A 24,043-nucleotide genomic window follows, 5' to 3' on the forward strand; every position below is an offset into this window, starting at 1 on the left:
GAGCATTCTCCAATTCTTCTGTTTCTTCGCTGGAAAAAGAGAAGCCTGGCTGCTCCATCTCCAGCTGTGCACTCTCCAATTCCTCTGTGTCTTCCCTGGAAAATGAAAAGTCTGGATGCTCCAGCTGTGCACTCTCTGATTCCACCATTTCTTCTCTGGAATATGAAAAGTCTGGCTGCTCCATCTTATATTGAACATTCTCCAATTCTTCTGTTTCTTCCCTGGAAAAAGAGAAGTCTGGCTGCTCCATCTCCAGCTGTGCACTCCCTGATTCCACCATTTCTTCCCTGGTATAAGAAAGACCTGGATACTCTGTGTCCAGCTGTGTACTCTCCGATTCCAGCATTTCTTCCTGGGAATATGAAAGACCTGGATGATCTGTCTTATGTTGTGCACTCTCTGATTCTTCTGTGTCTTCCTTGGAAAGAGAGATGTCTGGCTGCTCCGTCTCTAGCTGTGCACTTTCCAATTCCTCAGTTTCTTCTCTGGAATATGAAATATATGGCTGCTCATCTTCCTGCTGTTCACTCTCTGATTCCACCATTTCTTCTTGGGAATATGAAAAATCTGGATGCGCCATTTTATGTTGTGCACTCTCTGGTTCTTCTGTGTCTTCTTTGGAAAGAGAGGAGTCTGGCTGCTCTGTCTCCAGCTGTACACACTCTGATTCCTCCATTTCTTCTCTGGAGTATGAGAAATCTGGATGCTCCATCTTATGTTGTGCACTCTCCATTTCCTCTGTTTCTTCCCTGGAAATAGAGATGTCTGGCTGCTCCATCTCCAGCTGTGCACCCTCCAATTCCTCTGTTTCTTCCCTGGAATATGAAAAATCTGGCTGCTCCATCTCCAGCTGTGCACTCTCTGATTCCTCCATTTCTTCTCTGGAATATGAAAAATCTGGATGCTCTGTCTTATGTTGTGCACTCTCCATTTCCTCTGTTTCTTCCCTGGAAATAGAGATATCTGGCTGCTCCATCTCCAGCTGTGCACTCTCTGATTCCTCCATTTCTTCTCTGGAATATGAAAAATCTGGATGCTCTGTCTTATGTTGTGCACTCTCCATTTCCTCTGTTTCTTCCCTGGAAATAGAGATATCTGGCTGCTCCATCTCCAGCTGTGCACTCTCCAGTTCTTCTCTGTCATCCTTGGAATAAGAAAAGCCTGGATGCTCTGTTTCCAGTTTTACACTCTCTGATTCCAGCATTTCTTCACTGGAGTATGAGATGTCTGGATTCTCCATCTCCATTTGTGCACTCTCTGCTTGATTGTTTACTTCAGTGGAAACAACAGGGTGCTCCATATCTACTGCTTTATTCACAACGGAACTTTTCTGGGTTTCTTGTTTTTCTGTGCGAACAGCATAGGAAATGCCAAGATATTTGGAATCTATCTTTTCAGGAATATGTGATTTTAGTTTAACTCCTTCATCCTCTGTTATCTGAGTAGAGAAATCTTGTTCTGACTCTGTTTGCTTCTGTAAGTGAACATTTTGCATTTCTGGTATTGGGGTCCTTTGACTCTCCATTTTTTTAACGGAATCCAATGGACCTGAAAGATCAGTTTTTGACTGTGCAGTTGCTGACGAGTGACTCTCAGTTTCTTTCTTCTCTGTTTCATCTACAGAATGTGGTAAAAGCACATGTTCAGACTCTGATTGTGCACTCTCCGATGACTGAGGAATAATATCCTCCTGTCTTGTTTCAGATAGAGTGGAATATCTGAATTTAGCTGATGGAGAACTAGGTAAGTAAGACTGAACTGCTGACTTCTGTATTTCCTTCTCAGGATGTTCTGATGCTGATGCTGTAGGCAAAACAGGTTCAGTGCTTTGTCTATCTGCTGAATCAGGCTGTGGTGCTGAACTTGCCTGGGTTTCCTGCTCCTTTGGTTCATCCAGAAGATCTGATGCTGTCAGCAGTGATTGCTCTGTTTTCTTTTTTGCAGTTTCAGCTGAAGGAATCAGCACTTGTTTCTCTGATTTGTCATCAGACTCTAATGCAATGGATGTCGACTGCTCTGTTATTGCCATTTTGGCCACCGGTGAATAGGAGAAACTTTGCTGCTTCCTTGCTTCTTCAGGAGGGCAGGACTTCACTGACTGTCCTGGTACCTCATCTGGAGTCTCCAGTAGAGACTGTCTGTCTGTTCTTTCTTTATGCTGAAGAGTTGTTTTTTCAGCAGAGCTTGAAAATTTGCTTGGTGTATTCATTTTAGTAGGTTTAATATTTTTAACTGAAATATCATCTTTATTAGTACGTTGTTTTTCAAGATGTGTTGCTGAAGAATAGCTTTGACTTGGATATGTTGCAGATTGCTGCCTTTGATTCCTTCTTCTTTCTGATGGTGTTTCAAGATTTCTGCTTATCCTCTGGAAAGGTTTTGGATGTGTTGCTTCTGAAAATGTACTGAACTGATGCAATCTTTCTTTTACTGATGTATCTAGGAACTGTTCAGAATCTCCTGAAACTGAGCTCTTTCTTTGGATTCTAGTTTTCTCTAGTGTTTCAGGGGCTGGCCCAGTTCCTCCAAAAATGGAGTTGAACAGCTGAATTCTAGCTTTTACTGGTCCTCCAAGGATCGGTCCTACTTTTCTCAGTCTGCTTTCTCTAAATATGGATCTTATTGGAGCACGTTTTACTGGTTCTTCTGCAATGTTCTCCAGATCTTCTTTGTCATCCAACATTTCCTCATCTGTATCTCGTGTTTCCATCTGTTCAACATTTAACACTGAGCCTTGCACATCTCCTAGAACAGTTCTTGGTTCTTGTCTCTGCATTCCAGAAGAGTCACGTTTTTTGTTGCCCTGGCCTCCTTTGAGAGTTGTAGGCAATGGCACCCTATTTGAAGGTTTACGCTTCCTTTTCCTAACAATTTTACCTTCATCCATGATAAAGATAACTTTTCCTGGAGGAGAACCTACTGGTGAACTTTCCATACTGTAAAGATCAGAAGTTGTACTAGTTTCTGAGGTCCAGGGAGTAGAACATCTGCTCGAGCTGGTTTCCCAGGTTATTCCACTATCTTCACTTTGAACTGTTACCATAGAAAAGGAGGGGTTATTCATGATGTACTGCAGCTTGGGTTTCACATCTTCACTTTGGATAAGATCTTTTAAACTGAAGAAGAAAAAAAAAAAAAAAAAGAAAGAAAAAAAAAGGAAAAAAATGCCATAAAATCACATAACATCAAATTACTGCTATGAAATCCAGTGCACTAAAACAACAATGTTTTTTAAACTTTCAAAAATACTGCATGTGCATATATTTTGAAACACAAGCAGAAGCGAAGTCATATTTCATCTGACGAATGTACTTTAGAAGCATTTTTCTAAGTGTGCATGTTGCAAGGTTAGTTCACCAAAGGAGAGGTGTTTAAATGCTCTTGACAATGCAGGAAAAGCAGTCTTTGATCAGGCCTTGATTTGCCAGTGTGAGATTGAATGGATTCTGGGGTTATTCTCCAGTGCCTGATTATCTCACAGTATAATTTAAACCTAGCACTAAACATTTATAAGATACTGTCAATATTTTAATAGCATCCACATTTGCTTTGATATAATGTGCAAAGGAGTAGCAAATCTGGCTCGTTACTGTCTTCACCTATGTTTCACTGTATAAGCACTCTACATATTTAACAAAGTAATTTAGAATATGTTCAACAATTTAAATATTCTGAAATAACAGTGTTTTATAAAGCTAACTTTAAACCTTATGATATGCATGTGACAGTACACTGTCACATGCTGCAATTAAATCTCATCTTAGTTTAAGAAAAAATGAAGAAATGTTTTCTGAGAAGCTTTGGAAAAAAAACAGTCTTAGGTGTAAGAACGTAAAAAACAGCAAAAGCAATTATAAGACATTGAAACATGGTGCTATTTAAAAAAAAATATCTTACTAGGGTTGCAACACTTACTTTGAAAAAGCATAGAAAAAGCGATCATAACACTCAACCCCCATACTCCTGGAGTAGGTAGAAGTTCATTGGGGGAAATTGTGTTAGTAGCTGAGGGAAAGAAATGCAGGGTGCCTGCTGGCAGAGGTGGAGGCTTCAGCAGAGCAAAGCTGGTGAAGGAGGGGTGACCTCGGTCACTCCCACAGAAGAGTGCAAAACTATGGCTACACAAAGCCCTCTGTAGCACTTTGTATGTGATTCGGATAGAGTGCTTCACAAATGTGAAGAAATCTGGCTCCTGACCACGGGCTCTGAGCTGCAGCACCTGACTCACCGAGTGCTGCAAGTGATGACCCAGCTACGACCAGAAGGGTGCCCAAGGCAAGGGGAACACAGGTGTGGAGCTCTCAGCACTGCTCTGCAGGGTGCTGAGCAAATGCCAGGAGGCGAAGGTCTCTGAGGGAGGAGAAAAGGCAATTCTGCAGAGCCATCATCTCTCCATCAAGTGAACTTTGCAAACCATAAAGAATTCGTAAAGGTCACTCAGCAAAACTGCTCAGTACCTGCCAGAAGGTTAAAAAAAAAAAAAAAATCTAATACTGCTAATACCTCCAGCACTGCTGGTGTTACCTTTCCCTAACTTTTGCTCCTAAAAGGTAAAAGTACAGCACAAGAGCTGCCCTGGGCTGGCCCATGCTGAGGTTCATGCAAACTGTGTCCCATCTCTGATGTGTTTGGTGCTAACCAAAGACTGAAGTCACCCATGGGACACAGCCTGACCAGGCAGTGGTGGGACAACACATTGTTTAAGTCCAGTGACAGGACTTAAAGACAGTTGTGGTGACTGGGTTGGCCTGAAAGTTGTGCTTAGTAGGACAGCTTGGAGTCATGCCCAGAGTCTAAGTCTGACAGTACAATGACAAATAATCGTGTCTTAGCCAAAAACAAACAAACAAAACACCACCAAACCAAACTAAACCAAAACCAAACCAAAACAAAACATAATGCAATGCCCAGCCCACAAACCAAAGCAAAACCAAACTAAAACAGCAGCATAGACAGCTGATTACCTGCCTAGGTGTGGTACTCCCTAGCAAGGCTAGCTTCATAGGTAAGATTTATAGTGTGGAAGAACAGACAAAGCAAACAAAACCTGCATCAATTTTGCTGCTACCTCTTCCTTTGCCTGTTTCATGATTTGGTATTGGGTTGACTTGGGCATAGCATAAGCAAATAAATAAATAAAATCCATAGCATTAGTACTAAGGAAGTACATTCAGGTCCTATCTGAGTCCACAATAACAGAAGCCTAATCTTTTTATAGATTTTTCAACTTCTGAATAGCCCTCATATATTTTTTAACCTTCTCCTCTGCACTGGTGTTATTAAATAAAATCCCACACAGAATAGAGCAGCTCTCCCACTTCATCTAGTATTAGTTATTAAGAACAGGCTGCCCTGGCCCTGCCTATGCGAAGAGCTTCAATTATTCAAGTCATCCTCTGTTTTCCAAAGTTGCAGTCACAGTCCATCTTCCTCTGCAGCGCAACGAGCTGCTGCTTTATATTTTTAAGCCAGAATGAAAGACATACAATTTAAGCTTTTTCATCCAACATACTTCCAAATGCTCCTCTAGTTCTCTGTAGAATTTGTATGCTGTACAGCAGTAGGCTTCTAGTCACTGGAAGTGTCTGCCATTGCAAAAAGACATTCCCAATGTTCCAGGTGCATAAATAGAGATGTGAAAGTGCTGACATCCAGGGACATCAGACAACGTTGCTTTTTTCCAAACAGACATTTCACACCCAATCTTGTTGGCAAACCAGCCAGTCTGTTATTTCCACGCTAGGACATTGGCTCAAAACTTTTATAGTTCTTGAAGACACCAACAATCTGTTTTGTGCTTCCTGTTGTAATAGCCCAAACCCCAGAGATTTCTTATCTTCTTCTGCTTCTCACAGTCTCCTGCCTCTCACCACAACTTGCATGCTGTGCCTGCTGGGATTTCAGATTTCTAGCCCAGCGTGGCAGGCTGAGCTCATGCTCCCTTGCGTATGATGCTGGGGAGGACTTTTCACCTCCCTAGATGCCAGGATGTCCCTGTACGTCCTGGATGTCAAGCTGTGGCAGTGGCCTGCACAGGCAAGGTCTCTCATTTCCTAAAGTCTCCTACCACAACTCCGCAGCACAGCGCAAGGAGAAAAAAATTGGTTAGGCCAACTTCCCATCCTAGCTGAAAGAAACATGTTCTTTTTCTGTGATTTTGTTCTGCGCATTCCTGCAGTCTCTGCCTTCACCATGCTGCCCCTTTCGCCCTACAGCAATCTGTATGCTCAACTGTGTCTCCCTATTGCTCTGCATTTCCTAGGGCAATAGATCATCCTTTTCCTTCTGCAGGGTAAGAGAATTAGGAACTACCAGAAACTCATTATTTTAAACCCAGCCTTTCATGTATTAGCCTACTGTTAACTTCATATCTTCCTGTGGAATGACTACTTCATGTAAAAATGAGAAGGGGGAAAAAAAAAAGGAAAATAGGGGGAGTGGGAAATGGAATTTCCAGAACTCCATGACTTTCTCCCCATTAACTGGCCTTCTTAGGTCATCACTAAATAGATAAAAAGAGTCCCACACCCATTCCAGCTACCTGGAAACACACATAAATTGACTGCAGAGCCCTTATAACATAAGCCCTGCCTTATGTTATAAGACACATCCTGAGACCTTCCCTTTCTGCAAAAGGAAATCAGTTGGGAAAGTTATGAGAGGCAGAACTGTGCTGCAGCTGCTCAAGTGTCACGTAGCGGTTAGAGGCTCAGGTATTCTAGCAGGTACACAAATCACTTGGGTGCTATCTTCCCACAACAAGACTGTAATCTCACAGTTACCAGCACAAAAATTAAGATCTACTCATATTTGCTGTTTGCCTTAAAATATAAAACAAGCGCTTTGAAAATATTTTTGCTATTTAAACGATTTATTCTACATGGAACTAGGAAAAAAAAAATAAATAAAGACATCTGTCAAGAGCCATTAGTCTCAGACAGCAAAATGCCCAAAGGCAAGAAAATATTGCATGAACCTTCCGAAGATGAATGGGTTATTTATACTGACCAGGATGTGATGCCTTACACCAGCTTTATATTGGGTTCTGATGTCGTGTGTTAGTCTCACTACTTGCATAACAAACTGTGATAGGAAACCAAATTGTTTACAGATTACATTACAAAGCTTAGTAAAACCTGAACTTTTCTGCTTTATGTGCAGGCATCATAATTCTTGGGCAAGCCATAAGCTCTGCTGCAACTTTATGCATTTTTTTAACACTCTAAAGAGACTTATGAATTACTTGGTGCATTTCCAACAGGAAAGCACTTTCTATCAGGGAAGAATAATTTTCTTAGTCCTCAGAAGTGCTCTCAGTAACCCATGGGGGTCTGATAGCTGGCTGGCGTTTTACCTGTGCTATGGAAGGGAAACAAAACCAAACCTTTACCCTGGCTTGCTATCAGAGCCCTGTACACAGACACCTGCTCGTTGCTCAGGCAGCTGGTGGGGATTAACAAGACGCAGAAGCCAGGCTTCTCTGCTGGAAGGGGCATGCATGAAAAAAGCTGCAGCAAAAACTATGCCCAGCTCCATAACTTCTGCAAAGGAACACATGTGGAAGTGGTGCAGGTCAGCCAGGGCTTGTACAGTGACGTGAAGGGAGCAGGGGAACACCGAGACTCTTCTGCTTCACTCCCTGAAGCACTTCCCGACCTTGGGCCAGCCGTTGTGTTGCATAACTCTTTTATAAAATAGGAATGAGAATTTGCGTGCTCGAAAGATGGAAATAGAAGGAGCCAATGGGGAACTTCCCACTGACTGCAATGTTGCACAATCAGGTGCCATTCAACTGCATGTAAAGGAGGAACACAAAAACGGCAGAGAGCTTGGGGCTGTTAAAAATAAATCAGTGACGACAGGGGCCAGGACAGGCTGTCTTCAGCCAAGTTTGCATATTGGTTACATCTCCTCTCAGCTACGTTTTCAAAACACCAGAAAATTATGTTCTGCATCCGGGGCTTTAAAAAATGTTTGTCAACCAATAACTATCTTACAGACTCAGTGAGTACATGGAAGGGGCTTCGTCCTGCTGTTCTTGCTTAGCCAGTACTTCCCAGGAATTTTGCCCAGGCAGTGAGCATAGCAGAAGGCTTTAAACTCTACTAGCACATTGACATTTGCAATAGCAAAATTTAAGCTGTTAAAGAATCCATTTTATTTAATTTTAATAAGCTATTTCTGAATGCCCAGTGCAGTTAATGTATGTGCCAAAACCAAAATTTTGCATCTCAATTACCCTAATTAAACTAATCAAATGGAGTTATATACTCAGTTACCACTGGGCACAGCTGTTAAAGAACTCACTGGTAGGCTCTGATCTCTCTTATTAGTAGATGGTTAAGGGTAGGTATGAACTCTGGAATTTGTAATATAACTGACTGCTAAAGGGAATTATTTCTGTGGTTTAATTAAGCATTGCAATGCAACGCCTGAGCTTTGGTTGCAGAGGCTGCTAGCCAGCAGCAAGTCACAGCTGTGGGGAGCTGCAAACAGGCACCTGAGGAGAAGTCGTCCTCCCATCGTGAGCAGTAAATAACTGCAGTGCTACATACAGGCATGTATTTCCATTCCTTTAATGGAAAAGTTAGCCATTCCTACTCTTGCTGTGTTCTACAATTTGAGTTTTATTATTAGCCATTTAATTGCAGATAGCATTAAAAAAGAATCCAGGCTGTTGTGTTTTAGCTGTCTGCAGTGAGTAGCTCCAGCTTCAGCTGGTTTTCTTGTCAGGTTACAGCTATGCGCAGGTGTAAATACCATTTATAGTCACGTAACCCCTCTCACTGCCTGTGTGGACCTGAGTAAACGTCTCCCTTGGGAGAAAAGCAGCATTACCTACAGGAGGCATCCCCCCCTTTCTGGAAAACTGGCTCTTCATTCTCAGAGCACAGAACTTTCCCAGCTCTCCTGAGCTACGTTTCCCTGTTTAAATTTCACTCCTGCAGGACTCAGGGTGGTTTAGGCTGCACAGATGCTGCCCCACCACCTCTCTTCGGCCACCTCTTTCTCTCCTGGTGAAGCTCAGTGAAAATGAGAAATGTTTTGCATTTTCATACTCAGAGCAGTTTCTAAATGCAGGATGGCTCCACAGCACTTTGGTTTTAGGTCCTGTATGACCAAAATTTCATATAAATGTTCTTTCTGAAAATATCTTAAACAGTCAACGGTGATGTTATCGGTTCTTCCTGAAGTATGCACCCTGAACTGGTTGGCTTTGCTCCAGAAACCTTGCAGCCTGGTACAAAGGAGTGGCTTCTCTGTCTCTTTATGAAAGCAACAGCGTTTGCATGGCCAAAGATGACGTTAGGGTGAGTTGAGCTGCAGACGCCCCCACATGCAGTGTGGGACCAACACCCCACATTGTGTGCTGGGCCAAGTTCCCTCTTCTTATTTTCCTCACAGCAGAAACACAGTGTTAGGAAAAACAAACAAACAAACAAACAAAACCACAGCTTCCACGTAAGAGTTAAAAAAATCAAAAAATCAAAAAATCAAATGACACCTCATTCCACTCCACAAATCTCCTGAGATCTCCTGTTAGTGGAGTGTGTAGAACAAGTTTTACTTTTTTGAGAAACAAAATGACTGATGAGGGAGGGACGGGAGCGAAGGCAGAAAAAAGGAACAAATTTAACTGCACCATTATCATATTTGACCGTTTTCTCTCCGACAGGCAAATCTCCAGCACGTCTCAGATCGAAATGTGACAAAGAGTCAGCCAGAAAGGGAGGAGCAGAGGGAGATGCCACTTGAGCTGGCATGCCGGAGGCTCTTTAAATAGAAAAGCTTTCAGGGAACTCAGAGCCGGCGCTTGCTGCACAAAACCTAATTACGGCCATCCCCACCCAAAACACCCCCCACCTCATATCTGCAGCAGCCAAAGAGCCCCTGCAGGGGTGGGAAGGGGGAAGAGGAACCGAACCGGGCCCAGGCCCAAACCTTCACCTCCACAGGGCCGTGCTGTCAGGCGAGGCCGCCAGCAGCCCCCACAGGGGAGGCAGTACCTGTTACTCAGCTCCTCTGCTTCCTCTGGGTCCACGGCCTCCTCCTCCTCTTCTTCCTCCTCTTCTTCCTCCTCCTCCTCCTCTTCCTCTTCTTCTTCATCCTCTATGAAGGAGGAGGTCTCGGATGCCCGGTCACACTCGGCGCCACGGTACCCCTCCATGCCCTTTCTAGCTCAGGCCCTCGACGGTGATTTTTACCCCCGACCCTGTCCTCCCCAGGGTTGCCTGAAGCAACTGTCATCCCCAGCAGCTCTCGCTTCTCCTGACTCAGGGCAGTCTTTAAATAGAGGCAGTGAAGTTGCAGCACCGACTCGCTGCCGGTCCCACCCCGGGTCCTAGCACCAACCGGGTGCCAGGGCACGTGGCAGCGGCCGCCTGGCCGCACGCCGCCCCAGAGGCAAAGGCCACCACGGGCTGGGGAACGGGGCCCAAGCCCCGGCCAAGCTGCTCCAAGTGGGTCTGGTTAAAGAGCTGGAGTGGGGGGAGGCACAAACAAAGCGAGTGTTTTCTCCTGCCCCTGCAAAAAAAGGCGCTTTTGGCATGCCCAAATGCTATTTCCAGCGTGGAGCCCAGCTGGGGACATGTGGTGGCTCAAGGCAAGACCTCCTGGAGCTAGAGAGGTCACAGGAGATTACCCAGGGGGTGACTTGGATGTGCACCTTTAGTAATTAATGCTGTGCTCTGAGGGGTATCGGGTGCACTGCTGATTTCAACAACATGTAGGGCATATGTTTGAACCCCGAAATCAACTGATGTATTAAATCCCAGGGCATCTCAAGTATCTTTTTCCGGTGGACTAGAACTGATACTAATTTAAAGCAAAACCAAATCGTATTACCATGAAGAGTTAACGTCAAGCCCCATTTGTCCTTTAACATTCTGCATTTTCACTCAGAAGCCTGTGGTTTTCACAAACAAAATGGAAGCACTTCCAAATCACTAGCCAAAAAAAGTCTTTAAAAATAATAAAAATGAAGTGAAATCAAATAAAACAAAAATAAAATAAAGTAAAATAAAGTAAAATAAAGTAAAATAAAGTAAAATAAAATAAAATAAAATAAAATAAAATAAAATAAAATAAAATAAAATAAAATAAAATAAAATAAAAATGAAAGAGGGAGAGAAAAGCATCTATGCTCAGATTCTAACTGAAGAACTTCCAAATTATTTCAGGTATATACAATGTTTGTACACCCAGCACAACTCTAATCTCAGTAATTTTAGTTCTAAGACAGTTGTCAAGCAATCAGCGAACTCTTCCTAGTGTTTTAAGTACAGAAACACCCAAGCAGGTATTTCTAAGTACAAGATCTTTCTGCAGTGCTAAATTAAAACTTTACTGTCAAATTCACCTGATGTAAAATACTTCCTAAACAGCATGTGTGTATAAAAGCAATCTGTTCTCCTGACCAACCCACTGACACCAGTGGTACACAATTCACAAGGTCAAAATGTAATTTCTCAAAGAAGAGTACTTGAAATGCATACTAAACTTAAACTCTAAATTTTATTGTGAGTGCAGAGAAAGTGTATGTATGGTAGATGAGCATTACAGCCTGGTAGAAATGAATCTATATGAAACGTGTGTATTGCACAAGTTTTGATTCATTCCACATACAGTGAGAGGAAGGTGACAACAAGGTGACAACCCTTTCACCAGTACCACTCCAAATTATTTTCAGAACTTGTTCTCTCCTTTCTGTATTTCTCACAATTTACTTTAGCCTTTAAGTTGACCAAAACAGCATATTCTTTCATGCTTCTCTTACAACCATCAAACTCTGTATGAGGGAAAGATTTATATCAATACACATAAGGATTAAAAGATCAACTGAATTTCTAGAGAAAACAAGACAAACACGACAAAAACAAACGCTACAAAGTACATGTGAGATTCTCCAGAGCAAGAGTACATTAGATCAGGAGTGACATTCTCTGAAGGACTGAAATTTAACATCAAATAAATGTACTGTGAATCAAGTTCAGTGACCTAAATTCAAATAAAGCATTGTTTCCAAATAGGCATTTAGAATGGTATTCACAAACACTACCTTTAGGTGATCTAGAATTCCTCTTGCATCCTCCTGTTATGTCTGCCTATTTATCCAAAATAACCATGTAACCCTTCAATTTGGGTCTTAAAATTGTTTTATATTGAATTCTTTGAGCAACCTGGTCTGGTGGGTGGCATCCCTGCCTATGGCAGTGGGTTTCGAAATAAATGATCTATGAGGTCCCTTCCAACCTGAGCCATTCTATGATTCTTCTGAAGGCATTTCTTAAAAATAACTCTCATATTGTCAGAACACCTTAAGATACGTAGAGTATATTTGTTATGCCCCCTCCCCCATTTAGTTCAAATATCACATATAATGAGAAGCAAGAGAGCTAGAAGATACATGAAGTTCAATTTTCACAGCATACAGCCTATGCCAGTTCTGGTACTACTCTTATTTAATTGGAAGCTCTTGGTAACATTGAACTGGGAGCTCTTGCTCCCATACAAATCTAAGCCGATTAATTAAAAACCCCGCTAGAAGATTAAAGAGAGTTCCTAAAATCCTAGATAAGACATTAGCAGTTTCTGACATTATTTATGTGAGAAGTGACAGGTGAACCCAATGCCAAAACAAGTACACAGAACTACCCCTAAAATTACAGAGCTGAAATAAAGCATTTTTGATTGTAGGTAGTAAGAGGCCTCAGAGATGTGAGTGTCTTGCACACACATTAAAATGTTGGTCAGCAATGAAAAACAGACCTTTTAGTATATGCAGAACTGAATCCAAGTTAAAGTTCAACTCCTAGTCCTTATCCCAAAACAATTGATACTGTGGCACTTTAACTGAAGTTTTCGGTCAAGAGTTGCAGCCTGACATCATGTCCGCTTGTTCCAGTTGTCTGGCATTTCCATGGAAAGTAATGACACTTGTTTGCCTTGACAAAAGAATAATATAAGATGACACTAGTGAAATTTGTTTTCTGGACCTCTCAGATTATCTTTTAATACATGAAAGTATTGCCACTGTCTGTGCTCTTGCTAGATACCCACTTGTCCAATTCGCTTCTTTCACCGTAAGGTAAACCAAGTCACATTAATTTGCACGTCACCGGATAGTGCCTGTAATTGAGCTAACACAGCTAAGTGCTACTTCAGTGTTAATTACTGTGGAGTTTTCTCTTAAGAGAGGATGTGACAAAAATGCTTGTCCCAACATTTGCAAAAACTAACATCTAGACTTTACATTTTTGATTATAAATATAGCTTATCAGAAGTACATCAACTTTTTTCTTTTCTTTTTTTTTTTTTTCTTTTTAATATTATTTTTAAGGATACAGGCCATTGTAAGATTGTATTCAAAAGATTACTGAATTGGGTCACTTTAAGAAGTTGCTTGAAGGTTTCAGATTTTTATTGGTCTATTTTGAAACAGATACTGAAAAAAAAAAAAACATTTCTAACACAAAACAACAATTTAAGGTGTGGGACATGTTAACTCCAAAAGTGATGGTTATTTTTTACTGTACATGTGCTGACCATGAGCCAGCACTGTGCCCTCATGGCCAAGAGGGACAATGGGATCCTGGGGTGCGTTAAAAGGAGCGTGGACAGCAGGTCAAGGAAGGTGATGCTGCCCCTCTACTCTGCCCTGGTCAGGCCTCACCTGGAGTACTGTGTCCAGTTCTGGGCTCCCTGGTACAAGAAAGACAGGGATCCCCTGGAAAGAGTCCAGCAGAGGGCCACAAAGATGATATGGGGCCTGGAGCATCTTCCCTATCAGGAAAGGCTGAGAGACCTGGGTCTGTTCAGCCTGGAGAAAAGACTGAGAGGGGATCTCATCAATGTGTATAAATACCTGAGGTGTGGGAGACAGAGGGATTTGGCCAACCTCTTTTCAGTGGTTTGTGGGGACAGGACAAGGAGTAATGGTCACAAGATGGATTGCATATAGTTCTGCACCAACACGCAAAAGAACTTCTTCACGGTGAGGGTGACAGAGCACTGGGACAGGTTGCCCAGGGAGGTTGTGAAGTCTCCTTCTCTGGAGATATTCAAGGCCCATCTGGACACCTACCTGGGCACCCTGGTCTAAGGAACTTGCTTTGGCAAGATGATTGGACCTGATGATCTTTCGAGGTCCCTTCCAACCCCCTCAATTCTGTGATTCTGTGAGTCTATATCTCTTATGAGATAGTCATGCATGAAGTTTTGTCATTCATGTCCAGCTCACTTAAAACACATTTTTGCAAAGTTTAAACACATGCCCATTCTTAGTTATACTATTTTCAAGAAAGTTTACATTTTATAGACAAAAAGATGGCAAGATTTTTATTTTATTTTTTTTTAAAGCAACATCTCCACCTCCCCATTTGTATGCCATCTTTTAATCAAGGCATCATTCTGCACTAAAAACTTCTGGTTGCATTTCAAATAAAATGAGGTAAAAAGGAAGGTGGAAAAACCTATCAACTTATAAACATGAAGGCCAATATGGAGGCAAATACACATGGAGGGACAATATTTTAGTGGTTTGCCAGTCAGATTAAAACTGAAAGCCTGTGTACATTGCAGAAGGAAACTGTTTCAAGAAGCAAGCCAAACTATTAGATAGACTGGATCACAATTGTTTGTGTAAGTGACATCTCAGGAGGAAGTTTACAGTTTGTATTACTTCTGCATTGTAACACTTACATTAGAATTTACATTTTGCACAAGAAGCAATGTTTGCTGTTTAACAGTTATAAGGGCTTTCACAACCATGGTAGAAGCAGCAATAGATGAAAGTTATACCTGGATTCAGTGCAAAATAGCCATAGAAAAGTTTTAACAGCTGCCTTGACCTTTACATTCATTTCCTTTTCTATTTAATTTTAGAAAATATTTTAAATGCCCAATACCAAACAACAAAAAAAGGAAAAAAGCTGTATTTTCCATATATAAACTTTATTTCACTGGACACCATACAAAATATTAAACTTTAAAAATGAACACGATTTTGACATCAATTTTAAGTACAGTTTCGACACTTAATTGGTCTTTAATAACAAAGAAATGAGAGGCACAAACTGTGCTACAGCAGGTCTAAAAGAAGTTTCACAACTTTCATTTGGAAAAGGTAAAATTTTCAAGATTGAAATTTTCAAGACTTATTTAAATTCATTTTATAGTACCTGACCAATTTACAAATACTTGCACAAAATCAGAACAAAAGGCCAGCTTACTGTAGCAGTTGAAGGTTGAGTTTTTTTTAAGCAGACACCACTACTACTCTGAATATGTAAAATGAAGCACTGAAAATTATCTTGCCTACTGTTGGTCAATACGAAGCATTATATAAATTGTTTTGTCCCTTTTTATTTCAACTTCTTTGTAGTAGAACTGTTGTTTGAAAATTCCAGTTTACAGTTCTTGGTATCCAGGAATTAACAAATATAATCTTAATTTGCATAAACTTTTGCCTTTTGTTCCATATAAATGGGAAATAAAACCAGAAAGTGCTGAGCCGAGCAAAAGTGCATACTGCGTTAAGCACACATAAAGCACAGACTGTCTGTTCATCCAGAGAGTAAAGTGTGCAATGATTTAAGGATTCAGACTCAATCATTTGCTCTGAATTCCTATATTTCATTGTTAGATGTGTCTCAACTGATGATTACACAGATTATGGAAACAAGTCAGTACATTCCCCATATCTCCTTAGAACATATTTATTCATGTAGTCTGCTGTTTGAGTCACAAGTCTCTTCTAGAAGTCAACAATGCAAGTGTTTTCAGAAAACACGTTTGAATAAACAGCAGTATTAACAAGTGTCAATAATAAAATATGTATTCTGTCTTATAAAGATTTCCTTAACAAAAGTTTACCAAGAAAAGCACGTCATAAAAAAAACTCGTGCCCATAACTGCATTTTTATTTTGATACTGTTCTGTATTTCAGCAGGATCCAAAATGGAGAAAAAGAAGTTGGTTATTTTTTCCGTCGACTTCCTCTTACGGGTAGTATACAGTTTAGGTTTCTCTTTATTTGCAGTATCTGCCAAGACTGGGGGAAAAAAGTAAAAGAATTAAAAAGGCAAAAATCATCTTTGCCATTTATATTTAGATATCACTGTAAGTAGTAAGCCTCACATATCCACAAATATCAGTTTGATTCTTTACCTCCACTCCAAGTCATAATATTTATTTATTTTAGGGAAGAAGAATCCTAAAGGTACACAAGATGTACTGAATTATTGAGAAAGGTATGTGCTTTCAAGAAGAGAGTAGATTTAATGTTTGTGGAGACTGAAGTGTTCACATTATTTATTACATTGATAATCTGCCTGTAAAAAATAATTATCTGGAAAGCATGCCACTTCTCCTGAGGCAGGAGGTTATACTCTAACATTACCAGAATTTGTGTCTTTAAAATAGGTTATTTACAATTTTTTCTGTATTCTTTTCTGGATTCCAGGATACTCCAACATATAAGCTTCCAGACAGCTTGGACAACTGCTCTTACTTTTTCCAGAAAACCATACAGGTTTGAAAACAATTTCTTAATTCAAAACTCTGAAAGGAGAAGTTCATTCTCATTTCAGCACAGAACAGCACTGAGATCCCAAACTATGTCAATCATTGCTTTAGCGGATTATCAAGTATTTTATGGAAAAAAATGTGGACAGTTAGGTATTTTTTATGCTAAAATAGATAAATAGAAGGAAGCCAACGTTTGTGAACAGAATTACGATGTCTAACTGGTTAAAGGTGGAAGCCAGTTCTGCACACCAATCACTACTTATAACTGCGCTATGAAGAGTCAAATCTCAGAACACCAGAATTTGAGCTTAGATACATGAGCATATTCCCAAATGTAGTAACTATCATAGCAGAAAAGAATACAATAACTGGATGTAAAGATTTTTAAAAGCACAATATTTAACCAAGGCCTAAATCACAGTTTTTTTCACTCAAAGTTTTTGTCTCCTCCACTGACCGGAACAGCGTAAGCTCCAGTTTTAATTACTCATGTGCTAAAATTATGAGCGTGATTTCCCCAAAGAAAACTAACAAATCACTTCTGTTGTCAAAAAACAGCAGAAAAACAAGGCATTAAAAAAAAAAAAAAAAAGGGGGACGGTAAGAGGTATAAAACATTTTTTATTACCAGTCAAATTAGCGTAGGAAGAAATAATGAGTGAAGATGGTTATGTTTTTACAGCTATCAACTATCACAGTATTTTCTTGTTTATGTAAAACTGAAAATTCTTAAGACAAAGGGTTTACGATTTCAAGTACTCATTTCAATTTAAGCCTGATTCTTATTAGCATAGATATTAATAGTTTTACTACTCCTATTTAATCAAGATTTACATATATACGTAATTTTATATGCAATATGTGTAAGTTTGTATATACATACACACATTACAAAGCATAAATCCAATCATAACACAAACATCAGAAGCAGGACAGTTCAATGACTATCCTTTTTATAATTATTTTGAAAACTAAAGTGACAGGAAAAATGACATCAGATGCAACATTTACCTTGAGAAGTTCATCTTTGATACAATCAAACTTCTGTTTTTCATGTACAGCTCTAGCAGTGTTTGTCCCATCAAAGGGCTCTGCAAGATCAAATGCAAACATTACATGTTAAAAAATTACAGCTATGCTGTCTTCACTGAGCTAGGAACGAAGAAAAAAGAAAAAAGAGTCAAGGTGTCATTGCTTCCCAAAAGGTAAAGCCAATTCCACTTGTGTTATGTCTATATAATATTCCTCCAAAAAATGCTCACACCCTTAGCACTCTAATGGTAGGTAAACCACAATAAAGCAAAATTATTATTTCTATCTAAGCATGGTATGATTGTGTCAAATTCATGCATCAGTAATTATTTGTGACTTCTTTGCAGTCTGTGATGACATATCAGAATATGATTTTGCATATCGAAATGTTCTGAGACTTGCTGCATGTTAGGTTCATCTCAATCAACAGTTTTAGTGAAATACATAAAGAACGTTAAAATATTTGCTGCAGCTTTTTAACCTAAGTGCTGTAAAAACATTTTCAGTTCTTACCTGTTCTACGGTATCTGTTCAAAATTTGCAGCTTTCTCCTTCTAACAGACTAGAAGTTCGTGATGTTTTCCTTTTTTACCCCCTAATAATTAATACTTCAGAACTTTTTTGTAATTGAAGGCTTAAAGTATTCCTTGCAATTGATAACATGCTAGTAACAAGGTACCAGGTTCTAAACAATTATGCATTGCAATGCTCTAGAAAACAGATTTCATACAGTCTTTTTTTTTTTTTTGCCTTACTAGAGAACTATGTAAATAACACATTTCACACTGGCACAATGTCTTAAAGTCCTCAAGGACCAGTGAAGCACTTGCTAGATTAGGTAATTTTTTGTTTAGTTGGTGTACTGGCCTTATATGTCTTTCATTTGCTTTTAGTTCTTGCTGTTCTAGTCTCTTAGTAACAGGCAATAAATGACATTAATCTTCCCTATACTGAGTCTGTTCCCTACATTGACTGTCACAGTAACTGGTGAGTGATCTCCCTGTCCTTATCTCAACCCATGAGCATTTTTCATCTGATTTTCTCCCCCTGTCCCATTGAGGAGGGAGAGTAAGAGAGAGACTAGAGAGCGGCTGTGTAGTACTTGGCTACCTTCCACTGTTAAACCACAACAGTTGGTTATGTATTGCTTTTATTCAGAAAGGGACATAAAGTAACATAAAGCATTAAACAGACATCAGATGGGATTGTGCCATTACATAGAGTGGGACTTTAAATTTGGAACATGTTCCATGGCATTACGATTTTATTACTGAAGGCTATTTAAACTTGCAATGAAATAAATTGTTTAAAGCAATAAATGTATTATTTCTGTAAGTTTTTTCTTCAAACTACTTATAAAGTTTTCTAGTGGATGTTTACAGGCAGATTTATTTTACTGTAGAATGAATCAGACATTTAGATTGCAGCAGAAAACTGTCAATGAAATAAAAAAGGTACCTCTTCCTCTACTACCAGCCACATAATTTGGTATACTGACCTTCTACTACAAAGAATTCCACATCCCTTAGCATGTTAAGCAGTACAACTTTTTTTTTTTGTCTTATATCTGATGTTAACTGTTTCTTTAATTCTAGGACCTTTACATATTTAATGTTGAGTCAGGAGATTTTTTGAAGTAACAAGACCAATGCCATACAATCTTCCAAAACTGTCAGTGGGGAAAAAGGCATTTTTCCTAGTCAAAAAAAGCTGACTCACACCTTCCCTTTATTCTTCTTGCACATTTACTAGCTGTCAAAAGACAAATTCATGCCCTGGAGCGCAACAAGAATACTTTTATAATCAGATACTACTTACACCGCTTTATATTTTCTAACCACCAGAAGAGAGTCCATCATAAGTCACCTTGTTCATACACTGAGTTGAGAAAAAAAAGTAATCCAACTCCAACACTGATATTAGAAGAAAAGACTAAAAGGGATCATATTTCCAAATAAAAATAAAAGAAATCATAAAACTTAATAATTCTTCAGGGTTTGTTTTGATCATTTTTAATACCTGAACTGAAAGATTTGTAAATACGAGGATGAATCAGATGCAGCTTATACAGGTTCTGATCCAGTTTCCCTAAGTGACTAAGACAATTAGTTGTCACAAAATTACCAAGTTTCTATCTTTTCCAAATTTGTCTTTTTCAAAAGAACAGTTTAATATTGATATGATGTTGTTTGATGTAGACAAGATTTAAACTCACACTACAGCAGTCAACAGTAATTTAGAGATAACCAACAATGAATGTTCACCGTCATTAGCTAAAAGCAGTATTCTCTCTACACCCATGATAGTAATAGCTTGCCAGATTTTAAAAAAGATCACCGCTACTCCATTTGTTTCTCCAAAAGCAGAAAAACTGAGAATCAGTCTTAAGACAAGTAAAACTTAAAACAGAACAATTTTTTTTCTTTGAGCAACCCTAAATATTGTGCTACATAGAGAATTATGACAACTTGCTGGCACAGACTTCTATAACCTATCAATAAATATATTTAAGATATTTAAAACACACACGCTATACCAATTACTAAAGTTTTAGTCCTCTAAATGGAAAATCTGACAGACTTGGAAACCAGAATATGCTGACGTGTTTAAGTAGCTTTTGTAAGCTTCTTCTCAAAGTACACAGAAGTCTATCCAAATACTTTGTTAAACTTTTTACAGCAGCTGCTAAACTGAACTATGAGGCCTATTTTGGGCTGAAATAAGAAATGTAATTTTCTCCCTTCTGATTTATAAATAAAAATTTAGTATATGAGGATTAATCCCACTCTTAATAAAGTCTGGATGCACACTGTAGCAGGAAGGAATCAGATATGCCAACTATAGATAATTTTACATTTTAATAGTTCAAATGCAAATGTACTCTTAGGAAAAAATTACATGTAATCAAGAATATTCAATACAAAATCTAGGATGACTATTTTGTGTCCTAATATTCTGTTTTCCAACCTAGCAGAAAGAAAATCTAATTATTCAACCACTTTGCAATGTCGTGAAAAGATTGAGAGCCTGAAACATACAGCCGCCCTGCAACTCAGAGGATCAGCATCATATGACAGCAGCAGGCACAGCTGCTCAGCATTCCCACCTCCCACATTCAGAACAGAGCCTTGGCAATGCCTGCACTACTAGCATAGTAGTGCATTTCAGTTGTGCAGATACTCTTAATTCTCTTATTTCTTAACTCTGAGACTGTGAAGTCAAATGTGCAGCCTTCTTCATGGGTTTCAGTTTATTTTTCCCTATGACTGATATTTGCTTTTTCGTTTTTGTCTTTTTCTTCTCCCTCCCCCCCCCCCTTTTTTTTTCTTTTTTGCTTCCTTTTTTTCCCCCCCCCCCTTTTTTTTTTCCCCACAAAAAACAAATAAAGGACAGGAATTCCGGCATGTGGGTTCACACTGTCACCCATACAATTACAGCCAAGTTGGTGAGCTCCAGTCAAAGTATAACTAACTTCACCAGTTGGTAATTATTCTCTTTATAGAGCAGCACAAATGCAGGAAATGAAGTGCACATCCTGCACTCTCTCCCCCCAGGAATTTTGAAGAATATCTGCACCTAACCCACAGGTCTTCTGCCTTACTGCCCCCATAGCAACAAGATTTTCCCAGTCTCTTTAACAACTCTTTTCCATACTGTTGGGCTCCTATCCAAGCTCCATCCCTCTTTTAACCTAAAATTTCAACCCTTGATACTGTAATCCCCAATAGTCTCCCATTTATTTACAGCCAGGACCCTGGCCACCTCCCACATTTCAGACCTTCCCTCTTCACCTTAATGTCCTAAACCAGCTACTTCTAATTCCGCTTATTCTCCATCCTAGTACCTCTTCCATGGTCTTCTGTCCAGCCGATTCACCTTCAACTCCTGCATTCTACATTCACTTCCCTTTTTTGATTATTTTCATAGTCAACTCTTCCCACTTCACGTGGTGGTTATCGGCCCCTTCCCTTTTTTTCTTTTTCCCCCCTCATACTCCTCTCTAACCACAGTCCCTCTCTTAGTCTGTTATCTTCTCTCTCCGTGGTCCAAGATTCACCACCTATGCATGTTAACTGTTTGTTTTCTCCATGAAGACTACCGATTCACTGTTGAAAGGTAAGAAGCGCACATGGAGGTTCCCTGTATTGTGCTACTCCCCAGTTCAGTCTAAATTTCAACAGCTGATACCTCTGACTCCAAAACGTAGCCTCTTTTTTTTCCCCCTTCAGTTCTGGAGGGCATCACATAGTTTCTATGGAAATTGTACATTCAAAAGACAGTCAAAAATAGTAGCCACAAGTGGATCAACATATGCACAATTTAGTTACTGCTAGGACTTGAGATGCCAGAGCATTACTAGAACAAAGAATATTCTTAGAGAGGAATCTGATTATGTGCCCACTGTGTTTTTTCAGAAGCACAATCTTGGCAAAACTGAAGACTATTTTTACAGAGCAGCAAAACATGCTACTGTTCGTAAAGCCATTCCTTGTCAAAGCCCTAATCTCTGTTCCAAAAGTAACAGGGCAATGAGTCCTCTTGAAGAAAAGGTCAGGAGAACTATTTTTAAACTCTATAGAACTTAAAGCTTCCTTCTCAAATGTTTTTGACGAGACTGTTTCCAAAACTATTGACATTGGTTAAACTTCATTTTCTACATACATACACTACATGTGTGCATTATTAAAATATAATCACTATAAAGTGACAGATTAATGTATTTAGTGACTTAGCAGTTAAAGATGATAAAGTAGCTTTATGTTTTACCTTCTATGCATATAAATTTGTTTCTCCATGCAACACCATCAGGTCTTGGAAGAGCTTTGCCCTCACGAACTGAAATCATTTGATGGCTCCAACTGGGGAAAAAGAAAACAATTTGCAGACCTTTTAACTCTTGATTCTGAATAATGTCCATTTACATTAATAAGTTGTCATACTGCTACATAAACAAGCCTGGATAGCACAGTACTTTACAATACCAAGCAATTTAATATAAAGTGCTATACAAGAGTAAGGAATGATGGGTAGGAAACAAGAAAAAAGTTTCCACATGCACTTAAGTTTTTGTAAGTAAACATTTGCAAAACAGAACATCAGAGGTTTCCCATGATTAACATATGTTCATGACAGGTTTTTTTTTTTTTCCAAAGCCAGTATCAACTTGAATATGGACACCTACATTTATTTCTAAATTCAAAAGAAATTACAGCCTCAAAAGTTTGTCTTTCAGGTATTTCTGTGAAGGAAAAAAGGCCCATAAGGAATTTAAGTGCAGAGGAAGTCTGATACTGACTGACTGATACTGTACATATATTCAACAATCAAGTGACACAAAGAAAGCATGCTTACAAATTAGCATTCCCAGTAGAAGAGCATTATTAGAAAGCACTAATACTTTGAATATGTGGTATTTTTGATATTCTGTAACATCAGTGCAACAACTCAAATGTGCATCCAAAGATAATCTACTGCATTCTGCACACAGATTTAGAACAATGAAACCAGAGGAAATGATCACACAAACAGGAACAGCACTACAGCATAGAGGGCTATCTTTATGAGTCCTGGCACAAGGATATGCCAAACACAACGGCAGCCAAAGCTACCACCTGCAGTTTTATGATTTTAACCAGTTCTACCCAGCCAGTTTTCATTTGTTCTTAACTAAGCCAGACAACTGCTGTATTAGCAAAAAGCCTGGAATGCCAACAAGAGATCATCATACACCCTGACTAGATAGGGATTAGAAATAGCAGGGTAGCATGCTGATAGCTGAACTGGTGTTACATACACCTGACTGGATCTCCTGAATGTATGGATGTTTTGACATAATGCAAAGATACAGGCACTCAGCTGAGTATATCAACCAACTGCAGTAGATCTGTAAATATCAACTGCATAACAAAATACAATCTCTAAATTATCAGTTAAATTTGGAAGAACTCTATGTTCCATAGGTCGATCAGCTCTCATAACACCACTAAGTCAGTAGCAATAAGACAGTTATAGCAGCTAAAAGTCTGTGCCTGCAGATTCTACGAGTTAACTTGGGTACAACTCATTATTAAACATACTTATGAAATTCGGTTGCTTGAATTTAATTCAACATTTTTAGTCCAACATCTTTACTTCCATAGAGCACATACACTACTCTTCTGTTTAGGAATATAAATAGGGCTTTGAGAATTCAAAAAGGCACAGGGCACAACCAGTGAAGTACATGCTTGTACACCTTAGATTACTTGTTACCCACTGCCATGCATTTTTATATTTTTCTTCACTCTAGAAAATTAATATGAGTGAAGATCAGTCCTAGCATTCAATGTAAACTAAAGTGAACACCGAATCCTATCACTCTCCCTCTTCTTAATTCCTGGAGTAGACTACTCGTCTAATTTTGCAAGAACTAGAGATATTTTAAAGAACCAAATACTCAAATACTTTTCTGTCCTGTCTTTTTAATAACCTGTCATCAACACAA

At 39.3% G+C, this 24,043-nt stretch overlaps 2 protein-coding genes across 3 annotated transcripts in view; both read right to left on the bottom strand.

Moving 5' to 3' along the window:
* Positions 1-10,216, bottom strand: part of CMYA5 (cardiomyopathy associated 5) — a 45,799-nt gene extending 35,583 nt beyond the window's left edge. The window contains exons 1-3 of the mRNA XM_032205276.1: positions 10,008-10,216; positions 1,162-3,116; positions 370-1,095 (exon numbers count right to left, since the gene is read on the bottom strand). Coding sequence (XP_032061167.1) covers positions 370-1,095; positions 1,162-3,116; positions 10,008-10,168 — 2,842 coding nt within the window. The 5' untranslated portion in view covers positions 10,169-10,216. The remainder of the gene's footprint in view (positions 1-369; positions 1,096-1,161; positions 3,117-10,007) is intronic.
* A 4,719-nt stretch (positions 10,217-14,935) lies between these two features.
* TENT2 (terminal nucleotidyltransferase 2) overlaps positions 14,936-24,043 on the bottom strand; it is a 40,921-nt gene continuing 31,813 nt past the window's right edge. For both annotated transcript variants that reach the window (XM_032206297.1, XM_032206296.1), the window contains 3 exons: positions 22,327-22,418; positions 17,539-17,618; positions 14,936-16,051 (listed from right to left, as the gene is read on the bottom strand). In XM_032206297.1, coding sequence (XP_032062188.1) covers positions 15,977-16,051; positions 17,539-17,618; positions 22,327-22,418 — 247 coding nt within the window. In that variant the 3' untranslated portion in view covers positions 14,936-15,976. The remainder of the gene's footprint in view (positions 16,052-17,538; positions 17,619-22,326; positions 22,419-24,043) is intronic.

This window comes from Aythya fuligula, chromosome Z (assembly GCF_009819795.1).
Source record: "Aythya fuligula isolate bAytFul2 chromosome Z, bAytFul2.pri, whole genome shotgun sequence".
NCBI lineage: Eukaryota > Metazoa > Chordata > Aves > Anseriformes > Anatidae > Aythya > Aythya fuligula.